This window comes from Poecilia reticulata, chromosome 12, assembly GCF_904066995.2.
Source record: "Poecilia reticulata chromosome 12, P_reticulata-male-v2, whole genome shotgun sequence".
In the NCBI taxonomy this organism is placed as follows: Eukaryota; Metazoa; Chordata; class Actinopteri; order Cyprinodontiformes; family Poeciliidae; genus Poecilia; species Poecilia reticulata.
The window spans coordinates 14,203,639-14,223,069 of NC_088841.1; the positions used below are offsets into that span (position 1 = coordinate 14,203,639).

At 39.0% G+C, this 19,431-nt stretch overlaps 2 protein-coding genes across 3 annotated transcripts; one reads left to right on the forward strand and one right to left on the reverse strand.

The window, feature by feature from the left end:
* Positions 1-1,856: 1,856 nt before the first annotated feature.
* LOC103473803 (ADP-ribosylation factor-like protein 3) lies at positions 1,857-8,340 on the reverse strand. 2 transcript variants are annotated; one of them, XM_081613377.1, is made up of 7 exons: positions 8,044-8,340; positions 6,332-6,450; positions 4,905-5,048; positions 4,624-4,740; positions 3,783-3,833; positions 3,395-3,580; positions 1,857-2,236 (listed from the first exon to the last, which is right to left on the reverse strand). In XM_081613377.1, exons 2-7 carry the CDS (start codon positions 6,332-6,334, stop codon positions 2,189-2,191), a joined length of 549 nt encoding a protein of 182 aa, XP_081469503.1. In that variant the 5' UTR covers positions 6,335-6,450; positions 8,044-8,340; the 3' UTR covers positions 1,857-2,188. The 2 variants fall into 2 exon arrangements, with proteins under 2 accessions (XP_081469503.1, XP_008422525.1); XM_008424303.3 differs by lacking the exon at positions 1,857-2,236 and having other exon boundaries at positions 2,245-3,580.
* wbp1 (WW domain binding protein 1) lies at positions 7,782-18,931 on the forward strand. The gene is made up of 4 exons (XM_008424305.3): positions 7,782-8,020; positions 8,960-9,062; positions 9,974-10,141; positions 12,428-18,931. The coding sequence occupies exons 1-4, from the start codon at positions 7,958-7,960 to the stop codon at positions 12,991-12,993; spliced, it is 900 nt and encodes a 299-aa protein (XP_008422527.1). The 5' UTR covers positions 7,782-7,957; the 3' UTR covers positions 12,994-18,931.
* Positions 18,932-19,431: the final 500 nt, after the last annotated feature.

Below are 19,431 nucleotides of genomic sequence, written 5' to 3' on the forward strand. Positions count from 1 at the left end.
AAAATCCAGATGACAGACTGAAAAAGATCAAATATGGTCACAATCAATGGGAAGTTGTCATACTCAGTCATACTCCAGTTACTTGCCTGAATTGAAAACTCTTAAATCTGCCTCATAAAGTCATATTATATTTAAACTCCAAAATACCAGAGGGATGGATTTGCTTTAATATGCATAATGAGAGCTTGAATACATACACCTTCCTTTCCAGCTTCAATTTTAAAATGTATTCCAACCATTAAGAACTTTTTACTGTGTTACTTTAAAGTCATTTTGTCTTTTTACTTTAAGATTATTATTATTTTTTTTTACATTTTTAGCCATTTTTTTGTGATGTCTCAAATATCTATTCAACTTATTTGATTTTATGGTAATTTATAACGAGAGGCACGTCTGCTTTGCTTTGAATTGAAGCGGTTTAATTAAGTCACAGGATCTCCTCCTCCCTGATTCTTCGGGCCCGTGAGTCAGCTGGCCTCTCTGCCCCTTAGTTTCTCCCTGTGTGGGAGGCTGCTGTGTTGGCCTGGGAGGCTGGGAAAGTCCCATGATTTATGGCCCTTTGCAGGCCTGATTGCCTCTCTGATGATGGAGCCAAAGGTAACCAGGGCCGCTCGCTCCAATCCACTTTGTGCTTGGCAAATCAAGTTTAATTCATTTGAGATTTAAGGTCTCTTTGCAGCTATTGCAATATAATTCACATGCTGTCGGTGCTTAAAAAAAATAAAAAATGAAAAAAATAAAAATACTTGTCATGTTTCCTTTCAAACTTTGCAAAAGACAAAAAAATAAAAAAAAACAAAAACAATGCAGGGCTCCATTTTCAGTCTGTAAATAAAGAACTGCTGTGGATTAATATTTACCTGGTGAGTGTTTGCCCTGGCCAAGAGTCCCAGATTGCTGGATCAACAAAAATCTAAGATGCAGCAGCAGCAAACATGCAAACAGAACACGGGACCAAAGCCCACATTGATGGCTGAATCATTATGAGGCCCATTCTGAGAGGTTATGCACTTGTCCCAGTCTACATCAGGGGCCCGGGTGGCTCTAGCATATTAAAATCAGCCAACCTTATATATGAGGACGGACTCACACAATGCGCACACAGCACCAGCAGCAGGGCAGTAACTCAAGGCCAAAGGAGGAGGGTTATTTTTATCATGGGCAAAGGTGCCAAATCATGTTGGTATGAAGGGGGCTATATAAATGCAAATTGTATCGGTGGGCTATTAGTCCTGGAAAAGGTTTGTATGTAAATGCCCCTATAGGACCACAGCAGCGCACTCATCCAGGTCAGATTAGCTGGGCTTGTGGCAAATGTGCTGCTAACAGACATAAGCGAGAAAGAGAAAGGGAATGCGATTGCCTTGTGGTAAATCGTGGAGAACAAGGTGAGAATTTGAGTAATTCAATGGCCAAGATGTTTCTGTACGATTTACCGCACAGGTGAGAAAGACGTCTTGAAACTAGCTTCTTTGTGGACACCAAGGCTAAAGGGTTTTCACGCTGAATCTCTCTAAGACGTTTAGCTTTCTGCACCAAACCAGGAGCTTCACTGTGAAACTGTAAGGGACAGTTTGAGAAAGCAAACCATTAACAAACACGTTTATCGGATTCAATAGTGGAAAAATATGCTTTATGTTTGTGAATAAATAGAAACGGTTTCATGATGAAAATTTGAAAAACTTTATGATCATGAAAACTAAATCAGCCATTGTAAAAAAAATAAAATAAAAAAAATTACCATCACGCTGATGCACCGATTGAAAACAGAGGATGTGATCACTGAAAATGATGATGTGTGGTGGTGCAACGTCGCCCTCTAGTGTTCACAAATTAGTCATACCAGCTTCAACAGGTTCTTTAAAACTCAAAAGTGAATCTTTATTTATAAAACTACTAAAGGAAATTCTTGCTTGGACCTACGAAACAATATTACAAATATCTAAACAAAACTGCACTTATACATACAGTACAATAAGGAGGTCTGAGACAGCCTCTGACATCTTCCTTGGTAGTATATTGGCATTTTTTTACTGGTAAGATTATGTTTTGTAAGAAACAAAAACATATTGGCAAGAGTAACAATTAAAAAAACTAACACACTCTGCTGCCGTCGCATAACGTTCTCAAAATTACTGCATAGATTGAGTATAAAGTGCTTATGTAAGTTGGTCACCATTCATATTGGTCATCTCTTCCGAAACTTTATATTTCTGCAAACCCAGGTCATCCCATCCTGTTTGATAAAGGTGAGAAAAGAACCAAAATTATTCATTATTATTGGTATACAGAACCTTGTCAAAGTAATACTTTTTCAGTTTGTCACATTAATCTCAATTGTTTTGAATCCAATCTTAACTTTGGCAAACATAAAGTAATGCATCTTTTGTGATGTTAAAGAAAATAAAAGGTCCTCAGTTTTAAAAATGAAATCTTAATCCTCATTGTATGTTGTTGCTACTGGCATGGCTTAATTTGCAGTGTTAGTTTTCCTCTGCACAAAACGTTTTGAATGCATTTATAATTTGGTCTCATCTAACCAGAGCGACTTCTTCCATGTTTCTTTTCTGGATCCATGATTTAATTCATTTTGCCCAGAAATATATGTTGAAACCTGAACATTGTTTGCTTATAATTCCAGTTCACTTTTAGCTCTAACATAACAAAGACATTAAAATCTGACTATGTTAGTCATCTGACTGTCATCTTTTAGCCACAGCATTCGTGGAAGTCTTTTTTCTCTTAATCTTTCACTTTTTAACTCGAAATGTATGTTGTTTAGACAAAACAGGCTATTCACCAAAAAATTTCCTCATGGGGGTTGGATATTGTTTTAAAAACAAACTGTCTTTTATCCTCTTGACCCCTGAGCCTCTAAGTAAAAGTTGCAATAAAAATAGGAGGTTGCATTTGCAATCCTGCATGATCTTGAGAAAATTTCTTGAGACCAGCACTTCCAAGAGCGATCAGGTAAATGTATGCCAATGTATTGGCAGAGCGACATTTTCAAAGTATTGGCAAGACCAATACTTTGAAAATGTGTAAGACCAAGACAGTTCTGAGTACACTTCAGGAGTGTTTGTAGAAGTAGGAAGCAGCAAGATGATAACTACATTCCTGCTGTAAGGAGCATTGCAGTAGTTCTATTTAATAACAGGGTATTGATATCAGTAAATTGTAAATACAGGCCAAAGTGGTTGATAGAAAGCTACCGTGAATAATTGTATATGATTAACAGAACTCGCCATATTTTCTCTTATTCCTATGACGTCAAAGCAGCAAATGTCCCTATTCCGGGTACAAAAACTGACCGCAAAACACAGTTGTTGTTACTCAACAGCTCAATCCGTCTCGACCTCTGTTTATCTGTGTTTGCATGCCACACTGTATTTACCTGCACTCCTTCTGCAGTGAGTGCTGAGCAGGCCTGCACCTGCCACATGCGATCCCGGATTGTGTGCAGGTTAAGACTCTCCGCCAGCTCCGACGCCGGAGAGGCTGTCATCAGGTCCTGCTTGTTGGCAAACACCAGCAGCGGCACAGCTGCAAGCTTTTCTTCTTCCAGCAACTCGGCAAGCTCCTGAGGGTAAAAAAAAAAAAAGGAAACAGATATGCTTTGGTGAACATCTTAGCACATGTTGTAATTGCATAAAGTTTTTGCCAACTAGGCCCACTTCTTAAATAAAATAGTTTAAGTTTGTACTTCCAGGATGGTCTATACCTAATCTAAATTTCTATTTGTATTGCACTTTTTTTTCAAGCAGAAGTAAATTATGTCTTACCAAACTTGTCTCTTCGAATCTTTTCCTGTCTGAGCTGTCAATCACATAGATCTGCAATCCAGAAAAGGAACACATTAAAGCACCATTATACAAACTTACCTCTCAGTCAGCAGACTGAGAAGTATTCTAAAGTAAATCCTGGCTGAGAAGCTTGTACAACAATCATGTTTCCAGCTTGTTTTAAGATTGTTTCCACCAAGAACAAGAAAAGTTGAACCACAACCAACATTAGAGATGGTGATGGTAGCATCAAGATGTGGGCTGTTTTGCTGCCAGCAACACTGGTGCCTCGCACAAAGTGAATGACATAATGGAGAAGTATGACTACATCTAAATTATTAAACTTCTCTAATCAAACAAACAGCTGGATGGATGAAAATTGGACATAATTTGAAAGGTGGGTGTTGTTCCAACAGGACACTTGCTTTGACGTTTCCAAAGCAAGTCTGATTAAGCTCTTTGGAGACTATAGTTCTTGATATCGGAAGTGTATTTAGATATCAAAAACTATACCAGAAGCTTGTTGGATGGTGCAAAAAGTTTAAAGCTAAAAAGCAACTTGCGATGGTATGATTAAGCAAACATTAGTAGTGGTGTCTGTGTATTTTTCACCTTGGGTAAACCAGAGAAAGTCTACATTGAATAAAATATTTTGTAATATTCTGTATGATCATTTCAACCTGAAAAAAAAACAACAAATAAACTGATCTTTAAAAGCCCAAAATAAAGATGATATTCATGTCCATGATTAGTGTACGTAAATTTCTGACCAGCAGAAGATAGAATAACTTTTCTCTATTGCGAGAGTTTTCGCCGTATGAGAGCATCAGGCTGAACCTACCAGTACATCGGTGTTCTCAAAATAATTCCTCCAGTAGGGACGAATCTTGCGTTGCCCTCCAATGTCCCAAACGTTTAATTTGAACCCGGAAGACTGCACACTCTTTATATTGAAGCCCTGGTGAAAGCCAAGATAGATTGAGTTTAATGGGTAGCTCAGCCTCTCGCTAAGGAGGTGAACTGATGCATGACCTGACTGTTTGACTAGAAAATGAAGCAGTGGGTTCTCACAATTTGACATAAACAGAGTGTTTCTGTGTGTGCGTGTGTGTATCACTGTACTTGTGTGGGGGTGATGTGGCTGAAGTCTTCAGCTGCCAGCTGTTTGAGCAGAGTGGTCTTGCCGGCATTGTCCAACCCTAACAGCAGTAAGCGCACCTCCTGCTCTGGTGACTGCTTTAGTCTCCGAAGAATAGACAGCAGGCCCTGCAGGAGGATCACGGCGAATATTAGAGACGGTTAAACCTCAGTGGGATGAGAGTTAATGAGATGACTTAGCCGTATCTTGCAAACTTTGAATAACCTCAAAAGCCAGTCTGGAAAAAATCAACTCACTCAACCAACAGATAAAAACATCTACAGCGTGTTTGTAATAGATATTTTTTGGATCCATTAGAACTGTCCAATTAATCAAAGGATGCTATTTAATTCTGCATCCTGTTTTCAAGTCTCCGGTTGGAAGATTTAACAAAAGCCTGAATACCAAGTGGGAAAGTCTAAGATTTCTTTCTGAAACCTGTTATCAAAATCCAATATGGTGTCATGCACAGAAAACTAAGAGACATCTGCGGTTCAAATCGTTTATTATTCTTGTTAATGCCTCCACACTTCCACACTCAACTAAACTAGTAAAAATGCTGATGCATTGTTAGAAAGAACAACATACAGAGAAAACTGTTGATAGTTTGCTTCGCTAACAGCAGCTAGCCAGGTCACTGATCAAATCAATAAATATACCAAACTGGGGGTTTGAACTTGAAGCATTGAACAAGAAGCACATTAAGATAGTTTAAGATCTTATTTCAAGAAAGGCAATTCAACCACCAGTGGTACTAGTAGCATTAGGTTGAGAACCATGGATGAAGAGAGCAAAGGATTTAGCTGTTAGTCTCTAAAGTCGTCTATAAATGTACCAGAAGATCAAAGACGCTCTGCAGTCGACTGAGATTAGGCATCTATAGAAGGCACCATGCTAGGCTTTGATTATAGCAGAGCAATTTGCTACTGCAGAAATGCTTGGTAATATGTGGGATAAATGTACTAATATGTTCAGAAGATATTTGTATGCATCAGTATTAAAAAAGTTATTAATTTTGCTAATATATATATTTTTTTACGTTTTGTGACAGTGGTTTTATGAGTTTGTAGAAATCTAATCTGGTTAACTAGAATTGTATCGCTGCAGCCTTGACTTTACAGTCACAGTTACTTAATCAGATAAGTATTATCTTAGTTTATCCAGATGGATATCTGATACAATTTACCAAACAGATTCTTGAACTAAAGCTAGTACTGAGAATGGAAAAAAAGCCCCAAGTGTTTATGTCGGGCCAACAGAATCAACTCTGGCCTCATCAACCTTACCAAGACATATTTAGAACTCCAATAAATACCGCAGAACTAAATCAGCCCATAGCTATTAGAAACATGAGTTAGGCAGCCCGGGTTTTAAATATCTGCTCCTGCTGATAAGAATTGAGATAACTCACCATGGTGTCCACGGGTCCTTTTGCGGTTGTTGCTCAGTCTGAGTGGATTAACATCTTCCTCACCATGTGTCTCGGCTGAACAGCTGCCAAGTTTTTTGTTTCCAGGGAAACTCTGACGTCTGCGTAAACAAAATGAAAAAGAATCTTCCTTTAAGAAATTTTGTTTCTTGTATTCTCATTATTTAGTGTTTCCTGACTGTACAACGACTGTTGTTCTGCTTCTTTCAATTGAGTCTATTTATATCACACCACATTATAGCTAATGTAGTCTCAAAGAACTTTAACAGACTGATTTTATGTGTAGAAATATAAAAAGAAATTTAGTTTGAATTTAGTCAAACCAATCCACTTCATTCAAATACACAGATCAGACACAACTGATTATTACATAATAATATCTTGCTTAAAGCATAAGCATATATTGCTTAATTTACACTAAAAAAAGGTGTGCCACATTCAGATGCTATAGTTTTAAACACAGGCACTGAGATGTTTACTTCATGCATAACCTTTGTAAGAACTGCTTAGAGTTTGGGCTCAGCAATGGAATGTTTTTACAAGCCCATTTACCTTAAAGAGGAAACTCAAAAGTCCATTACTGCAACAGGAACTCTCTCGAATGTCTAAATAGTAGTAAGGAAGAAAAATTGTGCTTTCAAATTGGGTTTTTGACTAGGTTTCACTTTCATTAGAAGAGTTATATGGAAACAAAACAAACACGTTAACATAATATTTTTACATTATATAATTTTAATGAGTTGAGAAGGCGGGCAAAACTATATCTATTATTTTACTTAATGATAGTAGTATATGAATTATTATAGTTCTGTTTATTATTTATAATTATTATTATTGTAATAATGTTATTGTCTATTAGTTTTAATAACATTTGTTTATTTGATATTTAGTAATTATTTGGTCTGTTATTATTTCTGCTCTGATTGTTTACAATAATCAACTATTTGGCAATATATCTTAGCTTCATTCATTCATTCATTCATTCATTCATTCATTTATCTAACTTCTTTTAACAAATAAAATAAAATACAAAGGATATCTGAACTATTATGCTTTAATCCATGTCTAATGTTTTTGTGATCACATTTACTGGATGGGATTTTTTCAATATATATTTTAAGACAGGGACGTTTCTTTTTTTATGCAAGCTGTTTTCTTGTTGAAAAGGTTTAATAACACAAACAACGTTCAATTTTACTTTTCCTTTCTTTTGAAGGTATGTTGTGTATGTTGAATTTCCCCACTGGCACAAAAAAAAAAAGAATTGCTCTATCCTGTTTTATTTCTTGTTTTTAGAGTTTAATTGACTTAAGAGTTTACCTACAGTGGTAACATATTATACAGAAACTTAGATCTATTTCGTAAAATCTTGTTTTTAATTTGTTTTTCAAACACTTACACACAGCGCCCCCTACAGTTTAATACCCGTTCCAGATTCATATCCGTACTGGGGAGTGTTTCTCGGTCAAACAACAAAAACATGTCTGAGTGTGACAGGCTGAACCGTTAGTTGGTAGCTTTCAGACATCCGCTGTCACTGCTGCTGGTCGTCGATCCGACCGATTGCTTTATGGTTCCTGTCGTGTTCACGGCAGATAACCCAGAGAGATGCCACAGAAAGCACTGGGATCCATTGTAGGTCTTCTTTGTACCGGGACCTGTCTGGTGCAGGTAAGCCCGTATTGTGAGCTCACCCTGTCGGCGTAAGCTTCCAGTCCAGACCGCTGCTCCGGGGCTTGGTGAAGGCCTGCCTGCGATTCTTTTTTTGTCTCCTCCACAAAGGAAACAGGGCACGGTTCGCTTTCTGTTTGCCGTGGGTGACGTCAGTTAGCAAAAGTTTCCCATCATATTTTAAGAGTTATTGTAAAAACTAGAATTGTTTTCTGTCTAAAGTACATTCACAATGATATTTCAATGGCCCATTTCGAGAGTTAGAACCGAAGGTGTTAAGATTAACGCTAGCGGTTTTGCTAACGGGTACCCGGCGAATCGACATATTTATTCATAGCTGCTGATGTTAGCTTGGCAGACTGAGTAGGCAACTTATTGACAGAACATTTCACCTTAAATAAATGTATTAACTTAGTACAAGCAATTTGATAAGAAAGAGGCCTCATTCAAAGGTACTCTACAGTATAAATATATTTGAAACATCGATGTAACAGTTAAACAATAGTTTTGTGACAGTGAAGGAATTTCGTTATCGCATATTTTCTAAAATCTTATTAGCATAAAAAATAAAGCCAGACTAAAATGTTTTAACCCTCGGGCCTTTCTGAAAGCAACTATTATGCATTAATTTGGCCTTCAGCTAAACGAAACTAATGTCACTCAATTTATTTGTAATTTTAAATAGCATTTTTTTCATGGTTTAGCTGTTACTTTTATTTAACAACCTGCTGGCGAAAGTGTTAGCATTTTTGGATTTACCGCAAGAAAGTACATTTCATATACTTAAATGTATAGTTGACAAACGCGTCCAACTTTATAGAAAGTGACATTGAAGTGACAACGAGAAAAGACAAGCTTGCTGGCCTTGTATTTGTTTACTTTTCTGCTCGGATATTTACTCTGTCTTCCTCTGTGTCTACCTCTCCCTGTGTACTGAAGGGAAAAGAGTTCTGTTCGGGGGTAAATAATGAACAGTACCGCTGTGAGATGGGTTACTGCTGTGGGGAGACAGAATGCTGCACGTACTACTACGAACTGTGGTGTAAGTACAAATGTGTAGTGTGCGCATGTCAACTTTTTAATGTGCGACTTCTAAATGATAAAGACTTTACGCTTTTTTGCCAATGTTGGTTCTCTAGAGAGGGACTATTAAATTGAATATAGAACCTGCTTTGTGATTGAATCAGGCGCTTTCAATGTTCCTTTTCAGTCTGAAAAAGTATGGAGTTTAGTGTTTTTAAGTTCTGGACAAGTATGGAAAAATATTTGTATTTCCAGAAATGTTTCTATATCCCATTTTCTGAAAGTAGTCCTGCTTGTTCAAACCATCCATCAATCTATCCATTGTCCTTGATTGCACCTTTAGTAAATCTCCATTACTTCACATGCACTCTTTTTTTTTTCCACTATCATTTTTCCACTTACATTATATTGGCTAACTATCAATCCATTATGGCATCGTTCTGTTCATTCAGAAGATGAAAGTTCATCTTTCTATTTTTTTCCACTCCTTTAATTTTTAGTATGCTCCACATTTAAAGCCAGACAACCTAGGAAGGTTAAACGTACATTTATAAAATTAAATTAATCTAAAAAGAATTGAGAACACATTTACATTATATCGTATTACAAGGATTGCTTTCCTGGACGGTTCGGAAAAGTCGATAAAATTATTACATCTCACCTGATCTTTTTTCAACTTTGGATAGATGTAAAAAAAATAAATAAATAAATAAATAGTTATAAAAATCTAGGAGCTTCTATGCTTTGTGCCTGTGCCATTATTTTAAAAGTTACATTTTAAATTTAAAATAAAAGGTGTTTTAAAGTTCCTTTTCTTTTATTTCTTACAGTAAAATTAAAGATGTTTTACTCCTCATTAGTTGCTCTAGCTATGCATAACCCTGTACAGTAACAGTGTTAAGATTGAACTGAGACTGCTTGTTCCCTCAGGGTTCTGGTTGGTATGGACGCTAATCATAATGCTCAGTTGCTGTTGTGCCTACCGACACCGGAGAGTTAAAATGCGTCTGCAACAGGAGCAACGGCAACGTGAGATCAGCTTAATGGCCTATCAGGGCGCTTCCAGCTCCTTCATTACACCGCCACCTCTCAATTTAAGTAAGATTATGATTTTTTTGTGGGTTAGAATGTTTGTGTCAAACACGCTGCCATGCAAACATAAATACTGCACACCCCTTGTAAGTTTTTCCACATTTTGTCATGTTACAACCGCAAACTTAATTTAATAGACATTTTTTTGTGTGAATTTCTATGGCAGAACAACACAAAGCAGTGCATAACTGTACGTGGAAGAAAACCATATGGCATGGTATTTCACACTTGTTACAAATAAAGATCAGAAAAGTGTGGAATGTATTTGTATTTACTTTTCAGATTTTCAACCATACATGATGCTTAATGTTTGCTTCAAGCCTCGAAAAGGAACACAGTGTAGATGAGATCAAAATTTTAATTTTAATAACATGCAAAATACTAGGTGTGTGAGGCGAGACTAACACTAACAGCGCACAGAACCCTAAGCGCATCAACCTCACCTTGAATGAAAACAAAATCCTGTAATTTTCCTTTCACTTTACAATTACACACTGCATGTTGGTTTTTATAAAAAGTCCTAATGAATACACTGAATTTTGTGGTTAAAGGATGGCAAAAATATCAAAAAGTTGACAGGCTGTTAATACTTTTGTAAGGAATCATTGTAATTTCTGTTTTTCGTTGCCTCACATGCCCAAAGTTTATAACTCACAACTAATGTGCATATTTCTGTTTCAATGTATGTGTCTGTTGATTTGTTTTTCTTTGCCAAAGGAGCTTCTTTCACATTTACCTCTTTATGCTGAACACAGATCATGAGATACAGACTTGTAGTCAAGTAATATTAAATCTCTTTCGTGACAGACTTTCCTGATGTACTTTACTTTGACTGCACCTTTATTACCGTATCTCCACATGCTTTTATCAATTCCGATACCAGAGGTTGTCGTTTTTCTCTTGATTTTTCATGAGCCAAAACCTGATACTTATCCCGATCTTGTCGCACTCGAATGCAAATCTTTGTGTTTTGAAGATTTGTGGCTGAGCTGAAACTGCAGCAGTGACAGGTCAGCAGCAGAGACGTCGCCTTAATGTCAGTGGTCACTCTAGGCCTTGGCAGGAAAAAGGATATCATGTGCAATAATATCACAAGTGGCAGTTGGACAAGCTTCCCGTTTGTCAGGGTGTAAAAACCCACAGCGAGCAAGCTTGATTTCAAGTCAAGAATGACAACACAACTCCAACCTGCGCGCATATGTAGACAGTGACTCACACAGAGACACTCTCGGCGTCTAGCAGGCCTTCCGTCCGCCGTCCAGTAAAAACGGAGACAACTCATCTTTTAAAAAAACACCGCATCATCAGATTGTAACAGCATCCGCAATAAGTTTAATGAAAACCTCAAATACTTATAATGCTCTTGTTGTTGCTCTGTTGGTGAGCCGTAATTGAGTTATTTCTTGCACAGTGTTCTTTGCATCTTGCTGCAAACGAGTCAAAGCAGCATTTTTTCTGAAAGTGATGAGTAGCACTCTATTAAAGTATTAACCAATTAAGTTACAAAGCGACACACGTCATTTTTTTTGTTTTTGTTTGTTTTGCTACCTGAGCAGTCTTGGGTAACTAAATTTCTTTCCCCCGTCGACGTGGGGAAATTCACAGGGATCACCACCATCTTTGGCTGTCGTAAACAGCCGACTGACAGACTGGACCAGATGGGGGAGGGGCGAGTTGAACTCTTTGCTGAACACAACCTGAGGGAATGCACTTTGGTGCAGTAAAAGAAAAACAAAATCTGCAAATGCATTATGACGGAAAATTTCTGTAGATTTGAAAAGGAAAGGGTGAATTATCTGCAACCAGCTTTAACCTGAAAAGCAACTGATGTTTGACCAGGATATAGGTAAAGGTGCAAAATTTGCAAAACAAACAATGGATGCACAAACAAAACAAATGAGCAGACATTATTAATGTCTCTTTGCTTGGCATTCATGTGAAGCATAAACCCTAGAAAAATGACCAGTACACCCAGCTGCTGAAAAAAAGGTTTTTAATTTCCCAATGAAATTGTAATTAGATAATTTTGTCAATCTTATTGACAAAATGCCTGTCGTTATCTATATATACTCAATTCCTGTTTTAAAGGGAGGTGTGGTTACAAAGACTTTTTTTGTTGTTAAAATGTGCTTTTAAAACTATACCTATGCTTTGAGAAACTATCAAAGTTAGATCAATCAGAAGAAGTCAGATCAATGTTTTTCCTCAATCCTTTTCCTTTTTAATTCCTTTTCTTTTGACCAACGTAGTGAAGGACTAAACTCCTACAGCTTCTTGTTTTATGATCCTCAGGGTTCTGGAATGACTGCAAGCTTCCTGACTACGAAGAAGTCGTGGGCCACCCCCCGACCCCTCCTCCCCCGTACTCCGAAAACCCTCCCGAGTCAGCTCCGGCGGCCGCCCCTCAAATAGGCCAGACGGTTTCTGTCTCCGTGCCACGAATGTTCCCTGACGCAGAGCCAGCGGCGTACCGTCAGGCATCGGGCGTCTCGTCAGACGAGGGGGCAATGTCACGAGCTGACCAACCACAGAGCCGGGGAGAGGAGAGCGTAGATGTTTTGCTGTCTGGGGCGGCGGCGGCAGCAGCGGAGGAGGGGGAAGATGAGGAGGACGACGAGCTCGTAACCCGACGCCGGCACGTGACCGGCGACTCGGGGATCGAGGTGTGCGTTTGCCAGCTGGACGTGGACGAGGGCTCGGGGCCGGAGGAGGAAAGCGACGAGGAAAACCGGATGTGCAAAGGCGCCGGCAGGGACTGCTGCTCCGGACGCCCGCAGGAGACCTTCAGGCAGAAGGAGTGCGCCTCGGAGCTGCCCGGCCAGTCCGCCAACACCAGCACTGGAGACCACATGGTGTGATCCACAGCATCAACAACCAGCAAACTAATGCAGCTTCCAGCTTCACAAAGGGCCATAACTATTGCCATCGTCATTGGCACGGGGGGAAATGGCTACGCTTTTATTTCCCTGAACTATTTGCGAAATGATGATGTTAACTAATCAGTTCTGGCTTTTGTTTAGGATTGATACAATAACGATGTGGGCAAGGCACAGCTTATTTCCTATGCTTCCAGCAAATGTTCTGCTTCTCTGTCGGGTATATTTCTACCTTCTGTTCAGCGTGAGAACGTCACTGAGTGGTGAAAAAGAAAGGAAGCGGCCATTTTGGACTGAAGGCAGAAGTGACCGTTTCTCTCGCCGTCTCTTGCAGCGCTGCTTTGCCGTTTCTGTTCCAAAGCCCTCATAGGTCAGAACATTTCCACCCTGGCCTCCCAACTGAGGTTTGAAGCATGCCACAAAACATGACAAAGCGCCGCTTCTCAGGTCTCCCCCAAGACTTGAGCACGTTTGAAGGAAGAACAAACATTTTCAGCAATCAGCTAGATCTTGCAAAAATTAGAATCAGATTATGTTGGGTTTTTTTTTTGTTTGTTTGTTTTTTTCCTTCCCAAAGCCGTTTAATGCGTTTAAGTACTGAGTGCTTGCTGTGAAATCTAGGCCACAGCTGCACAGTGATGTCATCTCTGAGGTCATGGCCGCCCCTGTTGGGGCGGAGGGAGGGGCTGAAAACACTTGAGCGGAGAAGAAATCCGCTTCTTGTGTTTTAAATGTCACCCTGTTTTTTTTTTGTTTTTTTTTTTTGATATCATAATGTTGTCACCAGGGCTGCTTGGTATCTAATTAGAATGATGAAAGTGGTGCTCAGCATTGTAGTGATTTATCGATTGTATGCATGTATGCATGTGATCTTCCCCTACTTCAGTTGCTAGCTGCAGTAAATCCCTTGTACAACATCGGCAGGTCTTTAGTCAAAAAAAGGTCTTGAGGGGAGATCTATGTTTATTTAACTTATCGCTGAGGGAATTTTTATCACTCGGCATGTTGTTGTTTTTTTTTATGTCAATATTAAAGGATGTAGTTGCTCTTTGCTTTTTCATCACATAACCAGCTCTGCTTTAGTAAATGCTACAGGTGTCATTATTCCCTGCAGTGGATTTCCTGGATGCGGTTGTGTACGGCTGACAGTGCAGTGACGAAATTATGAGTTATGCTTTCGAGATCGGTGAGGTAAAAATTCAAAGCACTGATTTTGATGTTTTTTTTTTGTTTTGTTTTTTTCTTTTTGCACGAGGCATGACTTGGTGTTTTATATTCGAGTGAATTAGCATATTCCGTCATTTTTAATACTTGCTCTGCTCATCACTTCCGACTGTCTTACCCTGCGGTGGGTGAGGAACTCAGTTTAAATATTTTTAGGGATTAAGCGGTGGATTGATTCCTTTTTCAATGTCTTGATGTAGTTTTCTTGATGATTGCTAACTAGGTAGCTGGTGCTGTCGTGGGTTTCTGTTCTTTCTATAGCTGCTGTCCATGTGAGGGATTTGCGGTGGCATTTTTCCACGGGCAGCAGAGGGCCAGTACATTAGCAAGCTGAGATGGTTGCAAGCTCTGCTCGACAGTCGATTTGGTCTTGGCACGACCGCAGAAATGCTTGCAATGGACTGCATGTTCCGCACCGATGCATGCGGCTTGTTTTCCCGAACTGTAGTTTGTCCGCTTGGAATATTAACACAAAAAAAAAAAAACATGCGACAGATGGGGAAAGCCGCGGCATAATGAAGTTCCTACTTGGACATTCTTCAAGTTATTGTCAGGAAATAAACCTTAAAAGAATGAAGTTTGGGAAAAAGAAAAAAAAGATCAAGCTTTTTATACATCGGCTCTGATTGTGTGTAAAAACTCAGGTCATCTGACAGCATAAGTGCACGCATGCACCCACAATGCAATGCTCTAAAGCTGCTTCTTTGGCAATATCAGTGGCTTGAATATTCCAACCAGGCATGGGCAGCTAGGAGATTATGAGGGTGTGAAATATAACGTTTTAAGAATATTTACACACACAAAAAAAAACACCTGCTAAATTTAGAAGTGAAAAAGCATAGCAGCTCTTTCCTTATCAACTGAAAAGCAGTGTGCAGCAACAAGTGGGGGAGGGGTTTTAATTGATCACAATACGCTTGGAAAAGCTGGACAAAACTTGAGCCTTGATCCCGATAGCTGGTCCATGCCTATTTGTATTTAAAAAAAAAAATGGGTTCAGTGCCTGAATCAGACGACACCAGTCCGACTTTTGTACAAGAAGTTTACACCATGGCTTTATAAAGAGGAGGAACTCAAAACACTTCAGTGTTGCTTGAGAAAAAAAGTTCTCTTCTTATTAGTTCGACACAAAACACATAAAGTCATTTTGTTTGTGCACATCAGAATGAAAATGTTTCCTCTCTTCACCGGCCTGCAGCAGCTTTTTTTTTTTTTCTCTAGGTTGTGGTTGGTTAGGTTAGAGTGCTGCTGCGGCTAGAATGTAGCAGAGGAACACGGCAGAACGTGTCGGGACAGAACGATGCGCACAACGCACCGCGGGCTGAAACTATCGAAATGTCCCCGGTCTTTTTGTTGCGATAGTGCTGCGTCACCTAACAGGTGCTTGAACATGAAGCCATTCTGACATGACCTTTGCAGAGGAGCGGTTGCAATGTGAGCATGCCTGCACACCCCTAAGCCGATTTCATAAACCGTGTTTTTTTTTTTTTGTTTTTTTTTTTTTCTTGACAGCATACCTTAAGCTGCCTTGTTGCAATTCTATAGAGCCGATGTCTTGATTAGAGCTGCACAGATAATATATATAACCTCTGTATGTGGAAACTGGTGTAATACTGCCTTATTAGAGTAGATGTAGTCGTCTTTTTTTATTTTATTTTTTATAAATCGTAATATTTGTGCAAGCATGGTTGTATTAGAGCGCAAAGGAGCACTGTTGTGTCAGTAGAAAGTAGCATTTAATCTCGTTCTGGAAACGTTCGCAGGCTCTGTGCTTAGAGGATGTGGCGTACATTTAAAAGCCACCGAACTGAAGTGGTTTTGTTGCTGAGAAGTGGTTGTTGAATTAAAAAAAATACTGTGTGTAATTATAGCTGTGGCACTGATGAGATGTGTTCAGACCAGATTTATTGTGCTCAGTTTTGTTTTTTGCTTCTCTGTGCTTTAGATTGAAGCACGAGGAAGCAAGATTGTTGCTGTTACTGTTTTATTTTTTTCAAAAAAATTTTTGGGGAAAAAGCTCACCGTTGTTCACAGTGTGCCTTGCAAAAATATTCACACCTGCTGAAGTTTTCCATCCTATTTCATCCAACCACCACAAATTGCATTGTGGTACTTTATATCACAGACCAATACGAAATTGTGCATAATCCGAAGGACAAACATGTATGGGTATCTAATAGAGATTTTTTTTTCACAGATTCTTTACGGATTAAGTAGTGATTTTTTCTGTCCAGACTTTAACTGGACCATTCTGTCACATGAATATGCTGTGACGTAAAACCATTCCACCGGAGCTCTCGCCGTATCTTTAGTGTCGTCTTGCTGGAAGGTGAATTTCCCCCAGTCCAAAGTTTTTGTTTGTTTGTTTGTTTTTTGTACACTTTTTAACAGATTTTTCCCCAACTCTGAACTGCCTCTCTGGTCCAAAGCATCCCCACACTATGACCCTGCCACCACCTTGTTTTGCAGTGGGAACGGCACGTTCAGATCACTGCGTCGTGTTTGTTTTCCACCATTCTGGTCCCACCGGACCAGAACCTCTCCTTCCACATGTCCGCTGCGTCTCCTGCACGGCTGGCTCCTCATAGAACCAGATTCTGAGGCCTTTCATGAAATTATACTCAGGTTGACTCTGTTTACAAAATGATGTGATTTCAGAAGGTCAATGGTTGCACCTTTTATTAGAGGTATCAGAGAAAATGCATGTGGATACCTCACAGTTTTCAAATCTTTTGTTTGTAAAAAATATATATAATTTTGAAGTCCTCCTTTCACTTCACAGTTATGCACTACTTTGTGTTGGTCTGTCATAAAGCATAAGGTACCTTGAGGTTTGTGGTTGCTATGTGACAAAACGTGGAAAGCTTCAAGAGCTATGGATACAAGGCATGTTGTACATGTACATATTTAATACCAGTTACAGCAGTGGAGGGCAGTGAGGTTAGGGGCTCTTTTGTAAATCCCTCCTTGATTTTTACACATTTCCTGAGACTAAGGGCTAAATATTAATCGTAAATTGTCATCAGACATACGCTCTACTGAGCGATTACTCGGTTTTGTTCATTTATTTTTTATTTTTTCAAACCACAGTTACAATGATCCACTATCTGAACACAGATGCGCAAAGTGAACTTTGGTCATTTTCTAATGTGGTGGAGCTCATATTTATATATTAACCTGTTGTATATGAACTTGTGTGTGTGTGTGTGCTTGTTCTTTATTTTAGGCTTTGTCCTTGCCTTCTTTTGTCAACCTTAACAGAGGTGCGTGATGGTCTCTCCTCACATGTCATGTTCACACTGAAAACACACGTAACGGTCTGCATGCGTGGATGTGTGGAGCGTCACCGGTGGACTGTGACTCCACCCTCAAAAACTGCATTTGTTTGTTTGCCTCCGTTTGAGTTACCTTCCCAACAAAAAAAAAAGGGGCACATCCACCCACGCAAATCTGCAAAAGGCCTTCGTCATTTCCACGCTTCGCATTTCGTCCACTGGTCGCGCCCATGAAGTCGCCCCGACCGTGGTCTGTTCGGTTTCACTCTCAGGGTTATTATCGTGGAAAAAGCAGAGCGACAACAGATTTCAGATCACCGTCTCTCAAAAAAGCCAAAGGAAACGTTTCATGATTGTCACGTGTTTTGATGTTCGCTCCCCCCCTCCCCCGTCCTCCTGCATCACGCATCTCTGTGAACTTTACTCAACTAGGCTATGCAAAAAAAAAACATAAACCTTCTGTTATATGCTGCGACCCCCTTTCTCCGTCAGATGTCTATGGGCACCAGTACGAGCAATATGACTGTCAGCACTCGTGGCACTGCGCTGTACTGTAATTGATCAGTCTATGTGTATGTATTTTAAAAATAATGTACTTGTAATGCTACTATAATGTCACGGTAACTCTGTAAGCTTCTGTGTGCTGAGGGGTTTTAGTTAAAAGGCGTATGTTTCGTACCTTTTTTATTTTTTTTAGGCCGTTTTCTGTATCTGCTGCCCAATAACTTTCCACTCTTGACTCATGGATAAACTCTGGATAAACCACATGTCAAAGCTGCGCATGCTCAAAGAGAAATGTTGAAAATGTTCTTTTTGCTGCTGCCGTTCAGAGCAGCTTTCTTCTCGTTTTTCCGTCTTTATGAACTTACAGAGAATATTTAACCGTTGCCTTTAATCCTCTCAATACAGCACCATGATTTTTCTATTATGTACACATGAAAGACCTCACCATGGAACACAGTTGGCTTACATTAAACCAGCAGATTTTAGGCTAAAGGGCCATTCAAAATGAGTCTTCAACATTTAGCCGAAAGAAACATTATCTCGGTTGTCAGTGGGACTTTTTCTACAAAATCTACAAATTATGTTTTTTCTCCTTCTTCTAAACCATAGGTAATACCAAACACAAGGAGGTGCTGTGGTTAGGATGGGTTTTTTTTTTCTGTTTTTGCCAAAAATGAGAAACATGTAAATCTGAAAGGGAAGCAGCCATCTACGGAAAATCCACTCTTTCTACATTGTTGTTCTGGTAACTTTTAAAGAAGCCAAATTGAGTAAAGTGGAATACAAGAAAAAGAAAAAAAAAAGAGCAATGACTGACAGATGAAATTGCTTTGGTTTTTGGTTAAAAGTCTACTGTGTACTGTCTGGGTCATCGTTTGTATTTTATTTTTTTAATAAAACAAACATTGGCGCTCTGCTGACTGTCTGTTTTTCTTGATTTTAGGTTCTCTAAATTTAACTACAAACTCGTTTTACAATAATCTATGCATTGCAACTCAAAAATACCCCAAGCAGACCCAAGCGTCTGATTGGCTAACCTGTGTAGTGTCTCAACGAATCGCCTTGTGTACAGCAGTGTGGACCCACCCACTGACTTTGATGGTCAGACTAATTGACAAAATGTGATATCCTGCAACACAGAACCATGAAAATAAAAAAATATAGTGATATATGGACACAAATTGTCACATAATTATATATTGAAAATTTCTGAAACAAATATGTGGCATGTTTATACTTTGATACTAGTAACTGTTTACTGACAATATGAAAAGAAATAACAGTTTCCTCCCTGATTTAATGTAATCAAAGGTACTTGTTTTAATTTTGTGAAATAGTGCTTGTGCTACTAACAAAATATATTTTAAAGATACTAAAACAATAAAGTGGTCATTTGCAAATATATTTTTGTCCTACA